The sequence below is a fragment of the Parasteatoda tepidariorum genome, chromosome 12, assembly GCF_982258835.1.
Source record: "Parasteatoda tepidariorum strain Cologne lab strain chromosome 12, Ptep-v5.0, whole genome shotgun sequence".
Classification (NCBI taxonomy): domain Eukaryota; kingdom Metazoa; phylum Arthropoda; class Arachnida; order Araneae; family Theridiidae; genus Parasteatoda; species Parasteatoda tepidariorum.
This window is the reverse complement of record NC_141766.1, coordinates 66,863,683-66,888,986: the sequence shown is the minus strand read 5'-3', so window position 1 is coordinate 66,888,986 and position 25,304 is coordinate 66,863,683. Positions and strand designations below refer to the sequence as shown.

Here is a 25,304-nt window from a genome sequence, read left to right as displayed (position 1 = left end):
AATTTGAAAATTAACACCTAAATTTATTAAAAGTTTAAAAATATTTGTTAAACATTAGACATATAATTTATTTGATGATCGCTTTGTAGAATACTTGAAAAAAATTTATATATTTCAACATGTAAAGAAAGATTTTTCCTTAACTTTTTAAGAAGCCCTTAACTTTTATAGCATACTTTTATTTCACTTTAAATTATTAAAAATAAAACAACTAGAATTTTATGCATTTGTAAATAAATTGACATGTTCTTTTAAGATTCACTCTATTTTATATACATAAACTTAGATTGCTAGAAGTTTACTTCACATCAATCTTAACTGGCTCATGACGTATAGCATAATGCTATTTTAGCATCTACAGCAAAGTTAAAATAACCTAATCACTTAGGCTTTTGGGGAAAATTTGCACCCCATACAGAATGCTGTATCCCATACAATGGTCGAAATGCTAGGGCAAATCAGGCACACAATAGGAATCGAAATTTTCCGTTATTGTTAGAAAATGATTGAAATTTGAATCATCAGGTTTAAATCATCAGGTAAGAGCTGCCGTTGAACTTTTAAGCACTCTAGCCGGGAAGTAGTAGAAATTTTGATTCATAAATTCCTTTAGAAGATAAATTTTACTTCTAGCTATCCTCATGGCAGAATTGCAGTGACACGGCGACATTGTCGCAGAACGTTTAGAATGTCAGAAAAATTTAAATTTTCCCGCAAAATTAATTAATTAAATTAAAAATTTTCCCGCAAAAAAATTTAATTTTCTTTTCTACAGAAATTTGCAGGTAATATTTAAATCTATATTACCGGCAGTTATTGATATTGATTTGCACCCGGTTTTGTAAATATCCCGATATATTTCAAACAATATGGAAAATTCGAATCCTGCGTTTGAGTATTTACTTTTTAAGGCAATAATTCTATCAAATTATTGGTAGCTATTGGTATTAATTTCTATTGATAATTTTTAAATCCGATATTTTTCATACGATATTATTTATTACAACAACCTAATCTCAAAACAAAGCACGCATTTGAAGAATCGATTCTTGTGATTTCATTGTCGATCTTTTTTTTTGGCAATTACTACTTTGGATGGATTTCATGATTTTTAATAATTTTTTTTATTGTGATAATTACGAAATACGAGGAAGGAAATAACTTGTGCGCTCCCCCCCCCCCCAAGCAAAATGCTGGAATATCACCCATAATATTAGAATAAAAAGTAATTGCATGCTCAATTAAAAAAATATTTTATAGTTTTGTTTTTGGAAAACACAGTGCTTTTGTTATTTTAAATTAGTAACATATATGTTTGTTATTATTAAATGTATCTTGCAGAATGATATTAGTGCTTGAGAGTTTTGTTGCATATAGTTCGAAAAAATTCTGCCACAGGGATATCTATCATGATATGACTATTGTTATTAAACGCAAAGTTCCACTTAAATCAAGCAAATTCTTCTGTCCATAATCGAAATTGTGGTTGATAATAGATTCTTTATATCAATAAATGATCAGGGAACTTCTAGTGATCATTTAAAAGTAATTTTTTAGTTGAAATTTTTGCTGTTATTCTACTGATTATTTTACTAAATTAAGAAATTGTATTGATTTATTAAGAAATTGAAACTTTAAATTTTAACCCCTACCCCCTTGAAAATTTTCTGGCTTCGTCACTGTCAGGAGTCTGTTTAGGGCAAATTTACTACCTATTAGTGGTACCTTCACAAATTCAACTTTAGGAAAAGCAGTGGTACTTTTATAAGCAAGTTCTGATACTTTAATTAATAAAATACTTTTGATTAAGTAAGTTCTAAATTTGGAAAAAATTTTATGCCCAAAATTTTACATTAGCAACATTATTTTTGAATATATGAGGAAACACATATAGAAACTTATCAGTCATAAGTGATTTTTATTTTTTTGAAAATATTTTCTTACTTTGCCATGTTTTTGTGTTAAATTTTTAATATATTTTTGAATTTTCAGAAATTATGTCTGAATTTTCACAAAATAGGTACCTCTCAAAAAAACCCTGATAGACCCCTGACTGTATATTCCATACTGAATTGATTTTTTGTTTGTTGGATTCAACCTTTCATTTTGGCAATGATTTTTTTAATTTCCTGGTATATGCTTTTCTAATTTTTTTATATACAATTAGGCAATCTGGAATTCAACAAATACCAACCTCACTTGGTGATCAGCCCCTACAAGCAGATAATGCACCATCTTGCTTTTCAGTGACTTCTAAAATGAGTGAAACAGAGCAAATGACTGCTTTGGATGCTGAGAGATTAAGATGTGGTATAAATGATGTTTTAACTGCAATAACTCCACGTTTAGAAGATTTTCATAGTTTACTTCTGAAACCTCCAGTTGTAAGTTGAAAATTATAAACAATTACTTTGTGATCTTTTGCTATTTAATTTAGGAATCTCTTATTCGTGTAATATAGGACATAGATTTCTAAGTCTAAAGTTAACCACAAGAATAACTTAAATGTTTGTATCACATTTACTTGTGCTACGTAACTTAGTGTTTAAAATATATAACACTAATTGTTATTTACCTGTTACAATTTGCTTCAAAATATATCAGTGTTTTTTTAAGCACCTTAAATTTTATTTAGTATGATTGCACTAAACTATTGTGTTTTACAGTATCTTTTTGATTAATCAATCTGAGAGATAAAATAAAAAATATTTTATTTCAATTAAGTAAGTTTAAAAACAAAAGTTTAGTAAGTTTAAAAGCAAAGTTTAATACTTTTAACATGTAGCTAACAAGTATATTTAGTTGTTCAACATTTGAATTATGCTTTCTAACGAAATATTTAACTAATTAATATTTTTTTAAAAATATTTTATAAAAAAATATGCATCAGTATATAAGTTTTGCAAAAATAAAAATACTTTACAAACATTTAAAAATGAGCAAATGTCTAGTTTTAATCTACTTCTCTGAAAAATCTGATTGCCGAATTATATTGGTTTAATTATTCTTGGAAAAAATGTGCCCATCATGCCCCAATGTAGAAAATCATGCCCTTTCTATTTTCCATTCTGAATAACCAAATAAAAAATCTTGGTATATATATATATATATATATATATATATATATAGGCAATCTAAAGAAATTTTTGCTTTTGTTAAATTCTAGAAAATATAGGGTTCTATATAGCATATATAAGCTAATTGGAAAGTCCGCCTTGTAGCTCACTTAGCGCCTGTTAAGCTTACTCTAATTAACCTGCAAATGACATCTACAGTTTGCCAAAAGCCAGATTTTTTTAATCAGCATTATAACGTAGACATTTTAAATGTTAGAAAGAGAAAAACTTGTGGCTGCTTTGCTTTCTTTAAAAAAATCTTTTAGTTATTGTTCATCAGAGTATGTTTGATAATTTTCATTTATGTTGTATAAAAAAAAAATTTGCGATGTGAAACATTTTCTATGAATATTAACTGATCCTTCATGATTAAAATTGAAATTTTGTTTGATATTTTCTTTGTAATATAGTTTTTATTCAAGTTATTATTTTTGTTTTACCTAACATACTTTTTGAGACACATTTTCTGTGCATTTTTCTCAACTATGTATGAGATTTAGTTCTCATTTTGTTTGTCCTTCAATAATGTTTGCTATAAGTTATGATTTTTCATTTTTAGAAGCCTGCCATAAAATTAACTATCGGTTGTTTAGACCCACCTCTTGGAAACTGTCGTTTAGAAATCGCTCATTTGATCACTGCATTACTTGGCACAAACAATCATTCTGTAAATGTGAAATTGACTGAACTTAAAACAATCATCGTTCTTATGGTAAGCATAATATTTAATCTTACATTCATTTATTTTTAAATCTTTTTTCTTTCTCATCTTTCTGTTTCACTACCCACCACATTAAAACTGAAACAATATTAAAATCTCAATTTTTAATGCTTTTTTAGATTAAATACTGATATGTAATGGGAACTGAGTAATTTATTTGAAACTTAATTTTTTTCTATTTATTTTTCTCATTTCTTGAGCAGGGAATAGAATAGTAGTTTTTATTTTTTTCAGTCAAAATATTTGCCTTTTACAAGAACCACAAAGGTATATTACTTAATTATTTAACTTATTATACCGAAAAACCATTTTTAAATGATGTGATTTTTCATATCAGAGTCTGAATACAAAATTCCAAAGAAAATATTGAAGTTTTAGATTTTTTTAATTAAGTATCTCAAATCTTTTTGCAGAAACTTTTTTTTCTGCAATTGCAAACTTTTTTTATTTTGCATTTTTTTTTCTTTTCTTTTCAATAACTGACAAAATTTCAATTACAAAGAATGAAAGCATTACCTTCCAGTCATTCTCATCTTAATTGCTTACTCATTACTCCTTTTACACAACATAACTTCACAGAAACAAGAGAAAATAGTGTATTTGCCACTGTTTCAAACTTTTTTATTATGATTTCCCAAATCTTAATCATGTTTTAAATTGCAATTTTGTGATGTTTATGGTGTTAAAAACAGTATGAAGTTTATTTTACATTGAATTAAACTAAATTAGGTATCTGATTTCTTGTTAAGATTAGAAAATACTGCAAAATCATAATATCTAACCGGTATACAAATCTCAAAACTACTTTTTTTTTCTTTTTTTTTTAAAAAAAATCTTGTTTATTTACTTAATTTGAATTCACTTTTCTCATTAAATGAAATTTTTTGCTGTGTTTTGGTTATTTTAAGAAAATAGAAGGTAAATCAAAAGTGTTCTTTTGACTTGAAGCGCCTGAATATGTAAAAACCTTATTTTTGATTTAAAATAATGTTATTTGTATTATGTGTATACATTTATGGTAAAATCAAAGCTTGTTATACAGGTAATTTTTCTATTTATTGGTGTTTGTAAACAAACCATCATCATCAATGGCTCACAGCCCAGGGTGGGCCTTGGCCTTCTCAAGAAGTTTTTTCCAAGCTAACCTTTTTCCTGCTAGTATTTTCTAGATTTTAAGACCAACAGGTCTTTTTCTAAGCAATCTATCCATCTCAAATTTGACCTGCCCCTTTTTCGTGTGCCAACTGGTCTGGCATTAATAACTTTTTGTGGTACGGTTTTCGTCCATTCTGATAACGTGGCCTGCCCTTTTTTATTCTTTGTCGTTTAATAAAGTTAATAATGTCAGGTTCATTATATGAGTGATAAAGCTCTAGATTTGATCTTCTAAGCTACTCACCATGTTTTTGAATTCCCCCAAAAATACTTCTCAAGATCTTTCTCTCAAAGGTACCCAACATAGCCTCATCTATACAAGATATGGTCCAGGTTTCACAGGCATATGTTAAAATTGATCTTAATAGAGATTTATATTATAAAACTTTTATTTTTTGTTATGTTAGATTTTGTTATGTTTTTTGTAAACATATACTGTTATTTAATTTAATTATGGTTCATTTCATGTCAAATGGAGCATTAGTCTCCACCTAAACACTTCCAGTTTTGATATAATTTAGTATACAGATTTTTAGATCTGCCAAACTACTTTCTGTGAAGTTTCAGATACAAAAACTGCAACACTAATGAAATACTATTGTGAATGAGTAAATTATGATAAGAGGAGTTTAATTTTAGTATAACCAAACTTGTTTTAGAATGTCTGAAATTCAGGATTGCAACACTAATGAAATACTATTGTGAATGAGTAAATTATGATAAGAGGAGTTTAATTTTAGTATAACCAAACTTGTTTTAGAATGTCTGAAATTCAGGATTGTCAACTCCTACGCTTTTTGCAGTATATTGAGTCTTACACAATTGAAATTATTGTGTAACACTCAATTTGACTTTTGAATTGACTTTTAAAATGTATGCAAAATTGTTGGTAATTTTGCATACATTTTAAAAGTCTCACCATATAAACAAAGTTGCTTTTCCTATGAAGTTTTGAATAATTTACATGAAGTGGTGTGGAAAATAACTTTAAGTCAAATTTTTCAAGTACAGAATCATAAGGTAAAGAAATTTTCCCCCTAAACAAAGAAAATTGGCAGTCCTGCAAATTTTTATTTACATACAATCGAAACTGTTTGATTGTATGTAAATAAAAATTTTTGTTCAAGAATATGTACTACTGTTGATGAAAATTTTATAACCTCAAAAATATTTTAAAGAATTTTCAATCTTACGCTAAATTTTTAAAATCAAAAAACATGAAATTTCTTAAGTAAAATAACATTTACCTTATGTTATTACACGAAATTTCAGAAATCTTAAGTTTACATTAAGGTTCTTTTTTTAATCTTTTTTTTAATTTTATTTTTTATAATTTGTGCAAGCATAATCTATCACAACGAAGCAAAAAATAAATAAAAGTATTTACACAACTTTTACTTATTTCTAATACTGCATATAATAAAGTTCATTTATATAAAGTTACATGGGATGAGTGTGAATAAGCTTCTATTTGCTTATTTAGCATATTCATCATTTTTAATTGATTTGAATTTACTTCACTAGAACTTTCTTTCTACTACAATTCTTGGTTTGAAATTTTGTTGAACTTTGTTTGGCATGTCTTTATTTTCATGTGTATTTATTTTCAGGACATGTTTTTTAATTATCCTTGGAATAACTTTTTGCATTCACAAGTCGAACAAGCAATAGGTAGGATAATTATTAATGCCCCAACTGTTGATAAGGAAAGTAATAAAGTTCATCCTCTGCTAGATCAGGTATTTATTTTAATTTTTGTTTGAAATATATTGTTTGATAAGATTACATCTACTGTTGTAAAGTATTTATTAAATTTCATGCAATAGAAAAGATATAACTTGTATGGGTATTGAGTATTTTTTCTTCCAAATTTCCAAATTTTTAATAGCATTGTTGTAGTCTCAAATTATTGGCTGAATTATTAAAATAATAATTAAACTATTTTAATATTTATCTGAAAAAATTTCATATAACTGCCATTTTAGGTTTTTAAACTATGTAATCTGAAAAAATATTTTTGCATATATTTTCAAATCTTATTTAATAATGATCTTCATAAACTTACACTCCACAGGGAAATTCTGGAAAATACAGGAAATTTAAAAATCGCCTAAAATAGAAGGGAAAATGCAGGGATTTTTGAATTTTTCTTTAAAAAATGGTGACCACTAAAAGCATAATCTATGGGATATTTTACCATGATATTTCAGATATACTAAACTACAATATTTCATTTACTATAGCATTATTTAAGTCTGTTCTGCCATTTTCCCTGCAAATAAATCTAATAAATATAGTTAGCCCAATGTAGCTCACACGAGCAGAGTAATGAGGAACCTGCGTGCTTCGGATAATCGCAGAATGTTGATTATTTTAAATAGTCTATATCTTAAAACTCCCTAAAATCAATTCAGAATTTAAAAAACTGACCCCAATATTAAAAAAAACTTAACTTAAAATTAGCCCAAAACGAAACTAACTTCACGTGACACAAAATGAGGCGTGGTTTGCTATGACGTCAAGGTATAGTAACTCAGCGAACGGAGTTAAAACAAAGCTTCCTATCAAAAAATGTGTTGCACAGGCTAAAAGTGTTAGTTTGAACCGCATTTTTTAAAAATTGTTTTTCTTTCATGCTTATATTATGTATATATAGTTTAAATATATATGTAGTGTATATCAGTTGCATCCTCCCCCTTGAGAAAATTTTTGTGAGCACCTTTCAGTATTATGAAGTAAAATTGAGGAATAAAAGAAATAAATGTCGAAACTACTTTTTTTTCAACAACTTTTGAAATAAATTCATTTTTCTTTATTTATACTGATTCATTTTTATTTATACTGATTCATTTTTATTTATATTTGTCCATATACAGTACAGAACCCGTTATCCGGAAATCAGAAAACCGTAAAATCAACTAACCGGAACGAAATTCGATAAATTTTCTCGCCATTTTTGAAAAAAAAAATTTTTTCTCATAATGAAAAATCTCATAAGATTTTACGATTTTTCTTTCTTTTTTTAAAGATGGAAATAATCATTAGTGTATTACTTCATAGTTTTTTCTTATTTTTAAGATTATTTCCAATTTTTTTTTTTTTTTTTAGTTGGGTTTAACAATAAAAAAAACGACTTTTTGTAGCGATTCAGAAAACCGGAAAAATCAGTTATCCGGAATATCGATGGTCCCGACCGTTCCGGATAATCGGTTCCATACTGTATAAAAGTCTGAACTGTTTTGAAAGTTTTTTATTTGATGAGTTGATCCCAATTAGAGGGAATGGAATGAATGGTATATGACCTGGAATTATAAGTTTTTAGGTAAATAAAATTTTTAAAAAAATTCTCTTTTATTAATAACTTCGAAAATATTTTCTTTAATTTTTTTGAATAAATGTAAATAATGCTAAACACCTACCATTTTTTATTTTAACTTTCATAATTTTTTCTTCTAGATAAAGTTAATTATTTTTTAACTCAAAACCCTTCAGCATAATGAAATAAAATTGAGGAATGAAAAAATAAATGTCAAAACTACTTTTTTTTCAATAACCTTTGAAATAAATACATTTTTCTTTATTTATACTGATTCATTTTTATTTATATTTGTCTATATATAAAAGTCTGAACAGTTTTGACAGTTTTTATTTGATGAGTTGATCCCAATTAGAGGGAATGGAATAAATGGTATATGACCTGGAATTTAGGTAAATTTTTTGAAAAAAATTCTCTTTATTATTAACTTCTAAAATATTTTCTTGAATTATTTATTTATGTTTTTTTTTTTTTGTTTTTTTTTTTGTTTGAAGAAATTTAAATAATGCTAAACCCTCCTTTTTTTTATTTTAACTTTGATAATTTTTTCTTCCAAATAAAATTATTTTTTAACTTTAAAAAAAAAGAGCCTGTACACAACTGCTCTCTCAGAATAAAATCCTTTCATTTTAAAGAAAAAAAAAGAAACTGATCTGAACAGCATATCATAAACATTTTAATTCAGTATAATGAATTATTCATTCAGAGAAGCTTATCAATCCGAAAAACAATCGTATAGAATTAAATTATAATTAAGCAAGTTACTGTAAATTGGTTGTAGCAACAGTATAATGCAGTAGTTGCAGACAATTTGCGAGTATTTTTTCATCGCGTTTGCTGGCTTTGCGCCAAATTTGTTGTTTTTCTTCTTTTGGTACACTAAAAAATTATTTATTTGGCATGTTTAACATAGAACTATTGCACATGGTACAATGCAACACTTGTAGTTTTTTCTTGGAGCCATTTTTCAAAATTTATACTTGGCGCGGCATATGCTTTCACCGTTTCACATGATAGGAGTCGTGGTTGTACTATACTGTAACGTCATCAGAGTGGATGGGAAACCTAGCAGCGATTTAGGGGGCGAAGCTAATCGAGCGATTTTAACTATTTATAACAAAATAACTAGTTATCGCACCGGTCTGAAATTGGTGTCTATCTTTATAAAGTGGCATGATGTTTCATTTTTAAACATAAAAAAAGGCATGCAGGTTCCTCATTGTTGTTCCCTCTTAATATATTGTGTATAGAATGTACAGGGAAAACGCAGGGAATTTTTTCCAGATTTGAGTGTCAACCCTGACTTAGCATGCTTTGTAACTACTGATAGAGACTGATACTCTAAATATTTTTCTTTTTTTTAGGAAATATAAAATTTTACTCTCCTTTTTGGGTTAGAGATTGTTTTTGCATAAAAATGTATCCATATAGCTCTTTCATTTTTATGGATAAAATTATTTTTGTAAAATTATCTCCTGTCTACTCTCATTGTGAAAAAGCTCAGGTGTTCTTAACTTTTTGTCCCCTTCGTGTTTTATTTTAAACCATTATAATTTTCTGTTTCTATTCAAGTTCAAACTGTTAAAAAATATGCTAAATTAAATTTAAAAATGAGGGAAATGCATTTATTGTTAGATGGGTAATTGGTACTGTAATTAGTATTATAAATTATTTTAAACTATTTATTTAATAATTAAATGAGTGGAATATTACTTTTCAATTGAAAGGAATATTTTTCTTACGTTAACTTGAAATTTATTTTATATTGTTATGTTTTACACTTGTTAGCAGGACATGATTTAATTTTTTATAATCAGTCGCGAAATTTGCTAGTGCTAAAAAATATTAGTAAGAAAGCCATGGTTCATGCTAGCATTTTTAAAATCATAATCGTAATGCATATCATTGTGCTGAAAATTATTACTGTAAGATATAATGAAACAGGGTGCGTAGCGTTTGTAAAAAGTACTTAAAGGTGCTTTTTTGGGGATTTCGTTTTTAAAAGCTTTTAAAGGTGCTTTTTTCAGCTGGTGTTTTTAAAAAGTGCTTTTTTCCACAAATAATTTTTTTTTCTTCAGTGATATCTGGTGGATCCCATGCATTTCACGTAAAATGGGGTGTTTGCTACGTAATCATTCACGCCGACTTCATGTCGTACCCACACGTTATGACTTGCGCATGCGCGCACACTTAAAACCGAAACCCGAGTGCTCCAATTCGGATAGAGAATATCAGATCCTTATGAAATGTTTTTCTTTTTAATTTAATTTAATTTTATTCTTGTTTATTTTATATTACTTCTAACACTTTTTAGACGTAGGGGGTAAGGGTACTTTTGTTCAGAGTTCAGGGTCAAGTTGAATTCACTCGGTGATGTGGGAAAGTACTGATTGTTTTGATTTACGTCCGTTTCTTTTTGGGTTTTTTTTTAACGCTAAAACTCTTTATTTTTCAATAATATCATTGATTGAATATGAATTTTTTGAGTGCTTGAAAATTTTTGTAAAGTGCTTGAAAAGTTTTTAAAAAGTGCTTACTTTTGATCCAAAGATTTGGCTACGCACCCTGTGAAATAAAACAATTCCTAAATGGTTAATATTAAATATTTATACTAGTATAGAAGTTGTTTACTTTTTATACTATTTTAATGCTAAAAATAATAATAATGTTTCTTTTCATTATATCAAAATTGTTCCTTAAATTTGACACATTAAGCAGAATAAAAGATTTATAAATTTTTGTATCAAATTAATTTTTTATTATTATTGATGCAAATTGATTGATTAAAATAACTTTTAAGATGAATAAAATGATATTTTGGTATAGTGTCACACAGCTCTGAAAGCCACTTAAACCACATTGTACCACCCTTAAAAGTTGCCCTTTGAGATCCTTAGGTTTTAACAAAAATTTACCTTATAAGAACTCATCAAATCAAAATAAACTTAATATCATTTTATGAAACTGTGAATCATGGATTACTGCACACAGTCCATTCTAAACCTTAAAAAGAGCAGAGGGTAAGAAACTGAATCAGACTCTATATTCTCAAGTCTTTACATTTTGAAAAGTTTGTGTATTATGATAATGTCATATTAAAATCATCAAGATTTTAATAACCACGTTGAAAATAGTTGTATTAACTGCCAAAAAAGTAATCTAAAAACCCGCGTATATCCTAACAAATCAGACAATCCAAAATTCATTGGTAGTAAAAATATCGTATTTTAAATATCTAAATCTTAAAAACGGTTTAGATTTGAACGAAAAAAGATAACTTTAATCAGTAATGAAGAAAATTATCGTAAAATAATGTTGATTTACAATGGAAAAGTCGCTATTATAGTATGTTAAAAAATGATTATTCAAATTTTGAAATTCTCATTTAATATCTTATTAAAAATATATTTAAAATTATGTTAATTGGACCGAAAAAACAAAAAAAAATAACTCATGAGAAAACATTGTGGGATAAACAATTGAATACTCACGAATCAAGTATGTTAAAAGTAAATAATCAAATCCTTATACAGTGAATTCGTGATAACTCGAATCTGAAAGGACTGACGAAAAATGTCGACATATCGGAAGTTCGACTAGCAGTTAGTTTCGGTTTTGGACTTTCAAAATATTGTCGGATTGCATAATTCATGCTTATTACAAATCTTCTAAATGCTTACAATATTTAAGGAAAAGCTATAAAGTATATTATAATAACTTACTTTATTATTTGTACTACATTTTAAGTTTTTTTGAAGTAATCCGTCACTTTATGTTGAAGTAATCCCTTTTGAGTCTCTAGAAACAGTAAATCTTCAATTTTCTGCAGGTGCACTAACATAGAATTATCAATTCCTTCTCGACTCTCTAGAAACTTTTGAAGAACTTCAAGAGGTTGTACTATACTGTAACTTCCTCAGAGTGGATGGGAAACCTAGCAGCGATTTAGTGGTCGCAGCTAATCGAGCGATTTTAACTATTTATAACAAAATAACTAGTTATCGCACCGGTCTGAAATTGGTGTCTATCTTTATAAAGTGGCATGGTGTTTCATTTTTAAACATAAAAAAAAGCATGCAGGTTCCTCATTGTTGTTCCCTCTTAATATATTTTGTATAGAATGTACAGGGAAAACACAGGGAATTTTTTCCAGATTTGAGTGTCAACCCTGACTTAGCATGCTTTGTAACTACTGATAGAGACTGATACTCTAAATATTTTTCTTTTTTATAGGAAATATAAAATTTTACTCTCCTTTTTGGGTTAGAGATTGCTTTTGCATAAAAATGTATCCATATAGCTCTTTCATTTTTATGGATAAAATTATTTTTGTAAAATTATCTCCTGTCTACTCTCATTGTGAAAAAGCTCAGGTGTTCTCAACTTTTTGTCCCCTTCGTGTTTTACTTAAAACCATTATAATTTTCTGTTTCTATTCAAGTTCAAACCGTTAAAAAATATGCTAAATTAAATTTAAAAATGAGGGAAATGCATTTATTGTTAGATGGGTAATTGGTAGTACACGCGCTTCAAGTATGTTTGGGACTATTGTTTCTAAACCTTCTTCCTTAGCAGCACTTTCATCATTTTCTTCTGTGATCTGTATAAATTCTTCGTCGGAAAAATCACCACAAACAGCAATGTTTTCATCGGAGTTCTCAATTACTTCCTCATCTTGAAGCTCTTCTATCACAGGTTCACTCTGTGTTTCTTTAAAAAAATCCACACTTCCGGAAACAGTTTCTTATTGTTGTTTCGCTTACATCATTATTCCAAGCACTGGAAAGCAGCCTCATGGCTTTAAGTACATCAACTTTGAAAGAAATATTGTTTTCAATATCGTTTATCATTTTTCTGACAAGCCTTTTACGATAAGACTGTTTGAAGCACTTTGATACCCTGGTCCATCAGCTGCAACTTTGCTGTTGTGTTTGGCGGGAGAAACTGCAAGAAACACCCTTTATCTCACACTGAAAACTTGTTCTGTCCAGAAAACAAATTTATCATTCCCCACTGGGGCCACAGGTGTTACTAATCCCTTTCTCTCACTCTGATTAAACTTGTTCTGACCAGTTGAGTCTATTGTGTGTAGTCTATTTTGCTCGTGTTGCAAAAGAAGGGGCGAGATGTAAGCTCTTAGGTTTTTTTTCTTGCTTTAAAAGATCCAGTAATCTTTTTAAAAAAATTGAGTTAAAGGGAGTAAAATTCGAGTAATCGAGAATAATTAACATAAAATTGAAGCAGTTAATAAGCAGAAGATAAAAGGGTCGGGACCTCATAAAAAAAATCGAGTTATCGTATTTCGAGTTATAGCGAATTGACTGTATTTATGGGCATGTTTGGAAATTCTAAGCTTACTGACAACTACCTTTTAATATTTATGCTGAATTTAATGGGATATATTTTAAACAAAGATTTTACATAAAATTAAATCACACATTTGCTTTTCATCCTCACTTCTAATTGCTAATTTTTTTACAGTTATTCCTGCAATACAAAATAACTGTGAAAGTTTTAGAGTGCTTCCAAGATGATAGTGAAAAGTAAGTTAACCATTCTTTCACTCATTTCCAAGTAAGATTACTTATATGAGCTGCACTAAACATGAAATATTTTTTCAAAGGTATTAGCTCACGATAGATTTTGTATAAAAACCCAGATGGGATTGTATTTAAAACTTATATGTAGTTCAAATTTAATTTAGTTATTCAATTGTTGCTTATTAAATTGTCATTGAGGGTAACAATGAAAAGCAGTTTATATTTTATGGTGTTATAAATATTAGAACACGAAATTATATACAGGGTTGGAACATTCGCTCAATTTGCCCCTAACTATTTCTGTTTTAATCAAAACAATTCAGATATGAGAATTTTATCATCGAATTCAGTCCAGCATTAGATGGTGGTAACAGAGTTATTGTTTATTTTCATTTAATATTATTTTCATTAATTTAATATTATTTTCATATAACTTTTAATAAACTTTAATTTCATTTAATATTTTAAAATGTAATTAATCTGGTTTTTTAACTATTAATTATTTTTCTTTTATTTCTTATCAGTTTTGTTCAAATTTGCTTTTATTTGATAGGTTTTCTATTACTAAATTAATGTATTGAAAAGCTAAATTTTTATTAATTATATTCAACTTTATTTTGCTATTTAATTATTTTGTTTAAGTTTAAAAAGTGTTTCCCGAAATGCACGAAATGCTCCTCTTAATTTTTGTAAACACTTCTCTTACTGTTGTTCAAATGTTAACAGCTCTGCTTGTTTATTTATTTATTTTTTTTTTTAAATGAGATTGATTTATTTTTTGAATTTGTAGCTTGTTTCTTAATATTTTTATCTAAATATCTCTGCAAAATCTTCCCATCAAGTAAAAAAAAGAGGAAGAAAAATTAGTCTTTAAAGAAAATGTTCAACTTATCAACCAACAAATTTTAATCAATAATATTAATCTTGTAAATGCTTTGTTGAATATGCTTTTATAAAATAATTTTATTTAAATCTGAAAAAATACATTCGATAACCTTTTTAAGCAGTTAAATTAATTACAATTTTGAATTAAATATTTTTTACATAATTAAAGTAATTATTAATTTAGAGTTGTGTTTAAATTGTTTTTATAATGGCTAATGTAATCAAGGAAAGAGTTCTTTGTGAGAAACTAGTTATTTTATCATGATCATGTAGTCTTTAAAAATTATTTTGCATTTTGTTAATGTATATAGGAAAAACTTTCAACAATAGGAAGAAATTATTTTTATTAGTGTGCACTACCTGATTATGGGCATGTTAAAGATCTATTATCTAGGCTTGCTGGCTATGGAACTTTTCATTGTATTTCAATGATTTAAATTGCCTATCTGTGAAATATGTTATTTTTCCCATTTATTTATTGAAATTGGACAATAATTGTCTGTTGAGAAATTTTTTTAATTAGAATTAGTGTGTAAAGTAAAATTAGGTTATTTTTCTATTAAGTCATTTATTAAATTTTACTCTCCTAGGTGTTCTCCTGGAAAACATAGGAAAGGTTACATGGGTCATGTCACTAAAATTGCTAATCATATTGCTCAATGTTCAGAAAATGGTGTAAATAGTAATTTGATTAAAGAAAAAATGAAAGGTTTGTTATTTTATGTATTTCAATAAAAATTTATAAATTATTGCTGGAATATGTTTCAGTTAAGAAAATATCTTTGTTTTCTGTTCGTATTTTTCTGAACCTTTTTGTTGCATATTAATCCTTTGCTAATTTGCTTAATTGTTACATATTAATCCTTGACATACGACTGTATGTCAACCCTCTCTGTCACTAAAGTTTTTTTACCATTCCAATCTTATGTCTCTACTCAACCACTAAAGTAAAGAACCGTACTGATCTCATAGTATTGAATAATGCAGTTTATTTATGCTGAGAGACTGTAGAGAAAAATCAATTAGTATTTTAGTGTAATACAGGGTGTGTAGAATTTTTAATAAGTGCTTAAAGGAGCTTATTTTCGTTTCTTAAAAGCCCTTAAAGCAGCTTTTTTTTATTGAGTGTTTTTAAAAAGTGCTGAATTTTCTCTTTTCGAAAATGAGAATTTTTTTTTCATTACCGTGTTGATTTTCTCCACGTATTATGCAAAAAGCTGCTTTCACATTGTTCTATTCAACGTTTTCACAATTCATTCAAACACAATGCATTTCGGCATTCTGTGGCTTATGAAAGCGCCAATCATTTTACATGTTTGATGAAATGCTTGCGAGTCCTCATGTGCATATACTAAGCTTGATTCAGTGGGAATTATTCTTGCACTATTATGTGCAACTTGACTGCATTTCGCAAGAGATTCTCAATTTCCGGCTTCATTTTCCTCCTTCTGAAATCAAACCGGAAATTTTTTATCTTTTGATGGTGGCTAATTTATTTAAGAGAAAGAGTTCTTTGTCAGAAACTAGTTATTTTATCATTATGATGCAAAGTCTTTAAAAATTATTTTGCTTTTGTTAATGTATATAGTCCTTAAAAAGTACTTAAAAGGTGTTTATTTTTTGTTGAAAAGTTGGCTATGCACCCTGTAATAGCATTTTACTTCTTAAAAAAAGATTTTTTTTTCTTTGTTACTCTAAAGATTATGATTGTTTAACAAAAAATAATTTGATCTGTATGACAACTATTTATAATCTGACATCCCAGTGTCACTATCTATACCCAATATTTTTCTTTTTGATTTGTAAGATGCACTAAAGAAAGTTCACCATGAATTAGAAGTTCTCTTGCCTTCTGAACAGAACTCAAAAGTAAAAGGACATATAGACAAGAATAAATTTTCCTCATACCCGTTCTTTGAAAAGGTTATTCATTGACTTTGATAAAATAAAATAAAATGAGATAAAACAGCCACTTATTAAAAACATCTTGAGAGATTACTAAATTAGTCCTTCAATAGTTATGATTCTAATTGTTTAAGATATAATATGCATTTTTTATAAATACTTTATTGATTGCGGATCCACTCTTTAAGCATTAAAGGTGTTGAAATTTTTTAAGACTGTGCATATAGTGGATTTATACTTGAACAGGGTTCCCACGCTCCTTAAAAGTCCTTAAAAACTGCTTAGTTTTTATTTTGAAAATTAAGGGCCCTTAAAAGTACTTAATTTTAATTCAAGGTTCTTAAAAGTCCTTAATTTCTAGTATCACTAGTTGGTTGGAACAATTTTTATATCTTAGAAAAATATCCACAGTTAAAAAGTACGACTTTCGCCTAGAATGAGATCCTGCATCGAGGGTAGAACATTTGAATGCATGTGAGGGTAGGGGTTACAAGCAAGTAGAAGAAAACACGCTCTTATTGTTTTTATTTTATTATCAATTTTTTTCATTAAAATATTTTTTCTTTCTGGATCATTCTGAAAGAAAACAATTTAGTGTGGGGAGAGGGGAGCGTGATACTGCAGGTGGGTAGAGGTCTTGACTTATTTTTAGACAGTACTTAGATACTTTATCAGCTGAAGACCTGCATTGACCTTCTTCATCCATAGGATTCGAGAAATTCGATTCTTCTGATAGCACACGTGGTAGCTTTGATACTTCATTCAAATGTGAAATTGTTAGAAATGCCAGGAAAGTGTGTTTTTAATAATTTATGGGCACTTGATGAAAAATATAAGGAATGGCTAACAGCATCTAGTGATCGTCGCAAGGCGAAGTGTATTTTTTCATTGTGTCATATTTTCTTCTGAAGTTCAATTTTATAAATGACTCCATTTTTTAATATTAAGGATATTACGAATATTCGGCGAAGTATAATTTTAATCAGGAAAGTCATTTTTGTCGTTTTATCATCGACACTTTTTGTTTTGAAAAGAGTGAAATGTTTGTTTTCTTTTTTCACTTTTGCTGGGTTTTCTTTAAAGCGCGGCATTTTGACATCGTTTCTGATATATTTTATCTCCACTTTTTCTTTTAAAGTAATACAGATAATTGGATAACCAGTAAAATAGAAAATTGATTTTCTATGTTGCAAGTTTTGTTTTAAGAATTTAGGAAAATTTTCTGTTTCTCTTTTGCTTTTTTGATTAATTGTGTTTTTTTTATTTATTTTGATAGCATATTTTAAAGAGCCTTCTTTTTCGTCATTTTTTCTAAAGATCCGGTTGTGAGAAACACTCAAAGCATAATCTGCAACGTTAAATTTTTCTTATAAAAAATGAGAACGATTTTTTGTTTTTATTTCTGTTTGGCTTCCCCATTTTTTTAAAAAAAACAACAAAAACTCTTGTTTTTGTTATGATGCAGCAATTTTAACGAGCACTAGTCTTAGACATTTTTAAATCGATGTATTGCGAATTATTGACTTGACGCACATATCGGCAGGCCGATATGATAACTTTTATTCTAGGCGAAGCATCAGGAATCTGATTTAAGACGATGCTCGTGGTTTAACGTGCGAGGATTCTTGCCTATGCTAAAGCTATCACCGCACTGACGAAGACTAGTTTGATTTCGTCTAGCTGCGAAGATATTCATTAAATTTTTAGCTACGAAGATGATGTTCGTTTCGTGATATTGAATAACCAAGAGCGAGGATCAGCGTTGAAATATAGAACGTGATGCATAGTTACTTTATGCACCATTTTTGACCTTTGGATTTTATGTTTCTTGAAGATTATTTTCAGCGGGACTTATCTTGCGTTCACTGTGCGTTTTATTTCGACTTGATATAACGTTTCAAGTAAATTATTTTCAGTGAGACTTTTGCTACTTAGCAATCGTTGCACATTATTTCGTCACTTTTTTTTCTGTTTGGATTTAACGTTGTCAATTATTTTCAGCAGACCGACTGTTTCTTGGCGATCGCTGTTATCTTAAATTTTCGTTCTGCTAGTTCTGAACTTAATATATTACTGAAACGAAATCATGAATCTAAAAAAAAGATTCTTTATTGATATTTTTAAAAGTGATACAATTTAATATTTTATACATTTTGTATTTAAATAATTTATACTTTGTGATAAAAAGTTTTTTTTAAATTTATTTAATTCACGTAAATATAATAATTTAATAGAATTCTATTAGCTTTTAAACCAATAAATCTTCAGTCGCTTTCAGTTTAAAAAAAATTAAAACAAAGCCTACATTTAGTTAATTTACTTTTATTTTTGAAGAAATTAAAACAGAGTTTGCGTTCTTTCTTTCTTTTTAATTTGGCTGTTAGTTAAAATTACTAAATTATTTTAAATTAAATAAAAAGATAAACAATGTTTTAACGCTTTTCAATAATTTGACAATAGTGCTCTTAAATATAGAATATTTTTTTTATTTTTTTAAAAATTCCTTCAATACGTGTTCGTTTAATAATTTGTTAGATAGTCAGTATTATTTTTAAACATTTAAATTAGTCTATTTCATTTTCAAGTAGGAAAATAATAATAAATAAATAAAGAAACTTGCATGTATTTTTCCATTAAAACCGTTTGACCATTAGTCAATACAACTTACAACAAGCCTAACGATGTTTAAAACGCACATTTTTTTTTCAACAAATAATTTTAAAAATGTTTTTTTAAAGTGGACATTTCTTTCTTTTTTTTTAAATTTATAATGTATGTAAAATATTTTGTAACAGTTTAATTACTATTTTTAAAAAATCTAAGTCATTTTTAACGTTCAAAAAATTTAAAATAAGTTTGTGTTTGTTTTTATTTAAGACTAGTCAATCTTTAAGACAGTCTTAAGTCAATTCATCTTTATTTTAATTGAAAAAATTACGCAATGCTATTGATGATATAGAAGCAATTTTTTTTAGAATTAACGTTTTTTGTTATAGATTTATTTCTTTTTGATTGATTTAAAGAATTCTGATTGATAAATTTCAAACGTATGTTAAATTGCGATACATCGCGAAGTCTGACTGACAATCTAAAACGCTATAAAATTTCTTACAACGCCCTGGCCTATTTTTACATAAACAATAATGATTCTTGAGTATTTTTTTAAAAATGTAATTTGATCACAGGGTAGGCAGTCACTATTCGACCACTAGATCACTATTCATTATTCCCTATTTTATAATAATAGTAATAATATATATATCTATCTATCTATATATATATATATATAATCCATATTTGCATCCAATTTTCATTACCTTTTGATTTATTTGACAAATTATTGTTTTATAATTTCAGACAATACTTTAATTATTACAAACAAATTTTTTTTTTATCGTTGATTATTTTAGTTCCTTCAATATCTATACAAGACACAATACTTTTTAATTGAATAAATTCTAATTCCTCAAAGGTGCAGTATTCCTTATCAGTGTAAGCATACAATTTTTTATTACTAAAAGCAGACTATTTTATAAAGATTTTTATCTCCTTTTATAAATGATGTTTCTGATTCCACTACGTTTTTTTTTTTTTTTTCTCTTCATTCACAATAAATTTTGTACTGAATTATTTCATTACATTTTCAATTTTTAGATATGGAATTTTTTCATTTTTATTTCAATTGATGACCTGCCTTGTCCTGTGTTTCAATATTTATGTTAGCTCTTATTTTAACAATCATTTCTGTTTCTCAGTTCTTAATTGATAAGTTTTCCTTGTACTTTATTTATTTCTTTTTTCCTGTTTGTTAGGTACTAAATATATTCTGATTTTAATCATAAAATTTTCTATATTTTGTGATTTTAATAAATCTTTAGCTTATTATAATTAGGTTTTACTTAGTTTAAAATAATTGTCTTAACCTCAATAAAGTTATATTTGTTTGTTTATTTTGGCCTTGGTTTAGTATTAGTCACTCAAAATAATATTTTTATTAATTTTATGAATTTACCATCTTAATTTATATATTTCTATCTGTTTACTTAGTTTTTTTCTATTTTTAAAATAGAAAATCTTGTTTAATCTGTATTCTTTGAGTTTTTCTTTACATTCTTAAAAGCTTGCGTGAGGTGATTAAATGCAATTTAATTTTAATTAAACACAGATTATTTGTATTAAACATTTCTTTATTTAGTTTTTTTTTAAAGGATGACCGAGTTGAAGAAAAGCTATTCCATTTTTTAATCTATTATTATTAATCTATAATGTTTTATTTGATGATAAATTATTGATCATTATGCAATTTTTAAGGTCCTTAATTTCTGGAAAAAAAGTCCTTAATTTTTTTGATAAAAGTCCTTAAAAGTGCTTAATTTTTGCTTTGATAAAAGAGTGGGAACCCTGTTGAATCTCTAGTGGTAAATAAATTGAATGTTAGAGTCACGTTTTTGGTGGGTTCGCTAGATACTTTTATGGTAACTTCCCACTCATTTGCATTAGTTTTACATTTAAAAAAATTGTTCTTGAAAGTAAGCTACTGAAATGAAGTTTGTTTTCGTCACATTTCTGTTTTTGTTTTTTTTCCCAGCCAGTTAGTGAAATGATAAAATAAAAAAAATATTTATTATAGGCATTTCTCATTTCAATTGTTATTTATAAATTTTTAAAACATAATTTTAAGTAAAAATTTTTGTCAAAGATATAATTTTGGAATTCATTTATACTTGTACAAACATCTGTTTGAGTCATTAGGTATTTCTTCAAATTTCAATCTATTGTTATTTCAATTTAAAATAATTTCTGTTTCAATTTATGTGATTTCTTGTAAATCATTCAGATATGTAATAAATATTTATTTGTACTTAATGTTTATTTTTTATATATAATTTACGTAAAAGTATGCTAAGCAATAATGAATTTATTTGAACTCTAATTTTTATTTTCTTAAAAAATTTCAGATTTTCTCATTTTTTTAAAAAATCTTTTTAGAATTACCAGAAGATCATCAAAATAAGTGGGAAGAATTTGTATCAGAAAAGTTAGCTGAAATAAATAAGAAAAATAGAATTTATGTTGTAAGTAAACCCCTTAAATACTTCAGACTTTGTTGATTGATAATAAAAACTTTGTTGATAGCTCTTGAATATTTTTTTTTTTTTACAGATATCTGGACCTTCAGTGCAATCTGCTGCTTCTGATGAAGATTCTGTAGATTTTAGAGAGGTTCCCTTTGGCAAAGATTCATCAGAACGTTTGGTAACTTACTGGTGTCTTATTTATTTTTTAATAATATTTAAGCTTCTAAATCTTACCTTTGATTTAGTGACTTGCAATTATAAAGATTTTACAAAATATAAACGATGCATTTAAATAAATTGTACAATAATACAAACTATATAGAGGTAGTAATTGAATGAAATATAACTATAATTGCAACATTTTCCTGTATGACGAAAATTTGTTTTAATGTGTAAATATATAATGTAATATATATGTATATAAATTTCAAATTTAAATTTTCATAGACACAGAGGAGAGAAGCTATCTCATTCTCTTAATTTCTAACTTTTGTTTTTAACTTACAAATTTTATTTTTACTCATTATTTTTTCTAAACTGTCTAATGAGTTGTTGATCAGTTTTATTTTACCTTATAAACTTCTTTTTGTAATTTGTGACTGATAGTTAAAAAATTTTAAGATTCTTCAGAATTCTTGAATTTGAAATTGTTTTTACAGGCCTCTTGTTTTGTTGCAGTTACTTATTTCATTTATTTTAATTTCATTCTATCAATGACTATCAAATTATGCATTTCAGCAATTTATTTTTATACAGTCGGCTCTCTTAGATTGTAATTTAATAGCCTTCTACTAAAAGTTGGGATTCCTTATAAAAGAAATCTATCTCTTGTAGAACAATCGAAAAAAAAACCAAAAGAATATAAAAACGATCTATACAATTATTTAGTTAAGTTTTATGAGAACAGTTTAAGCAAATAAAATTTTAGAGAGTTCAAGGAAAAATGTGTTTCACTCTTATTTTTTTTATTGAAATTTATTTTATTTATTTCAGTTTCATACAGAATTTTAAAATTTATATAGGTACTATTATGAAAATTCATTAAATGTAATTTGTTTCTCATAATATCTTAAAATAAATAAATTGGAAATAAATTCTTCTATATATAATAATATAATATATAATAATATAACATAATAATATATAATAATATAATTAACTTATATGTTTCTCAAGAAACAAGAGTCCCAATCTTGAAATAGATTCGTATAGATTTGAAACAGTAAGGAGTTTTACTTACTTAGGGTCAATTATTACTATTGACGACAAAATCACTCCTGAAATAAAAAACACTCTATCTGACAAATAAGGCTGTCTTTGGGCTGAGACGATTTATTAAATCTAGATTTCTTTCTCGAAAAGCATTCTTAATCTACAAAACTCTTGTCAGGCCAGTTTTGACATACGCTATTGAGGTTGGATAATCACAAAACTGGTTGAAAATTGTATAACAATATTTGAGAGAAAGATTTTGCGGAGTATACTTGGTGGTGTAAATGAAGACAATAACTGGAGAAGGAGATTTAACTTAGAACTATATAAGATTTATGAACAACACGATATTATCAAATACATAAAAATGAATTGGATGGCCCACATGATTAGAATGAGTGATGACAATACAATAAAAAAGATGCTGATTTTTAAACCCAATGAAACAAGAAAATGGTAAAGGCCGCGGTTGAGATGGGCTGACTCATAGTACTCTGATTTTCTTACAATTAGTTATAAGAATTGGAGATCAAAGATAAATTGGAAGTCTTTATGGAGAAATCTTCAGAGGAAGTTATTGGCCCACATTGGGCTGTCTGGCCAACTATGATGATGATATATAGTTAACAAATCTGCACAGATGGGATTACTTACATGCTTTTTTTTTGTTTACTATCACAAATATTTTCTGTTTGCAAACGTTACTTTAAGAAAAACTTCTGTTTTCTCATGGTTTTTCCTCTTTGGTGAAAAACTTGCTATCCTTGTTTCTAATGTGAATGTTCGAAAGAAATTTCTTCGATAATTTTTTTTTTGTTTTTGTTTTTAAACCTTACAAATTGTTGACTCTTTTTTTTAATTTGATAATCTAAAAATATGCCTAACATCTTATGCCCAATTTATGTGATTTTAAAATATGTGGCATAGCTGCTAACTTTTATGCTTTTGCAGGTTTTCTTTCCTTTATTACCAAATAATTGTACTTAAATATTTAATTATTTGTCAAGTACATTTCCTTTAAAATTATATATAGGAAACCTTTTTATCCCCTGTAGTAGAATCTTTTGAGCTGTCAGCGACAAAACTCTCTAGCACTATTATCTTTCTGCAAGATACTTTTAATAATAACAAACATATATTTTACTAGTTTAAAATAACAAAATCGCTGTGTTTACAAAAAAAAATATATAATTTTTTTAATTAAACATTTAATAATTTTTATTCTAATATTCTGGTGATATTCTCGCATTTTGTGAAGGGGGGCTCACAAATTATCTTCGCATTATTAAATAATCATCACAATAAAGAAAATAATCACTAAATCCATAGTATTAGTTGCCGAAAAAAAGATTTATGATAAAGTCACGCAAATCAGACTCTTAAAATTCGTGTTTCGAGATTAGGTTTGTTGTAATAAATAATATCATATAAAAATTATCGGATTTAAAAGCTAAGGAGAAATCAATAGCAATAACTGCCATAAATTTGATAAAATTATCACCTTAAAAATTAAATTTCGTATTGTTTGAAATATATCGGGATATTCAAAATCCACATGAAAATACCAATAGCTGCCGAGAATACAATAGAAACATTACATCAATTTATGCTACTATCAGCTCAAATTGAGATGGTCAAAAAGTTATTATCCAAATGCATGTTCAAATATTACGTGTAAATTTTTGTAGAAAGGAAAAGAATTTTTTTTTTTTTTTGATCTTTTCAAAAGAAACATCTTTCTGCGATAATGTTGCCGAGTCGCTGCTATTCTGCCATGGTTTTTTATTAAGCTGTGATTCTTTTTATTGCTGTCAAAAATAAATAAATTTCTACCTTAATTTTAATTATATTTTTTTATAACTGGGTAAAATCAACTACAAAGAAACCTGAAATCATCTAGCTGTTTTGTATAGCCATGTATGTTAAAGCCATTTGTAAATTATTTTTATAGGACTTTTCGGATTATCGTATGCATGAAATTACTAGTAATTTTGTTGACCAGTTTGGTTTCAATGATGATGAATTTGGTGACAGCGAAGAAAGTTTGATGTAAGTAAATACTGTGTGAAATAAGAAATTTGTGTTCTGAGCTATTATAATTTAATATACATTTTGTTTCAGTTATGCTAAAAATGCCCTGAATCCCTTGTCTCAAAATTTCCAAATTAGTGAAGGAAATAATATGGTAAGTTGTAAATTTGTTTTGTTTTAAGCGTATAATTTTTTTTTTTTTTTTTTGCTTGTTGATCTTTCATGTAACATTTAAAAAAAAGATTAAAAAAGCTATAATTTGCATATTTGACTTCTTTAGAGTTCCTTTTTTTGTTTGCGCAAAATTATTTTGTAATAGAAATTTCTTTCTTTCATGTGATTTCA

At 27.0% G+C, this 25,304-nt stretch overlaps 1 protein-coding gene across 5 annotated transcripts in view; it reads left to right on the top strand.

The window, feature by feature from the left end:
- The window catches only part of fmt (phosphatase 6 regulatory subunit 1-like protein fmt), a 65,842-nt gene that overhangs the window by 20,131 nt on the left and 20,407 nt on the right, over nt 1-25,304 (top strand). For all 5 annotated transcript variants that reach the window (XM_016072176.4, XM_016072175.4, XM_071188416.2 and 2 more), the window contains 9 exons: nt 2,168-2,384; nt 3,676-3,828; nt 6,603-6,731; nt 13,790-13,851; nt 15,324-15,442; nt 21,628-21,713; nt 21,802-21,894; nt 24,880-24,977; nt 25,050-25,113. In XM_016072176.4, the coding sequence (XP_015927662.2) occupies nt 2,168-2,384; nt 3,676-3,828; nt 6,603-6,731; nt 13,790-13,851; nt 15,324-15,442; nt 21,628-21,713; nt 21,802-21,894; nt 24,880-24,977; nt 25,050-25,113 (1,021 nt within the window). The remainder of the gene's footprint in view (nt 1-2,167; nt 2,385-3,675; nt 3,829-6,602; nt 6,732-13,789; nt 13,852-15,323; nt 15,443-21,627; nt 21,714-21,801; nt 21,895-24,879; nt 24,978-25,049; nt 25,114-25,304) is intronic.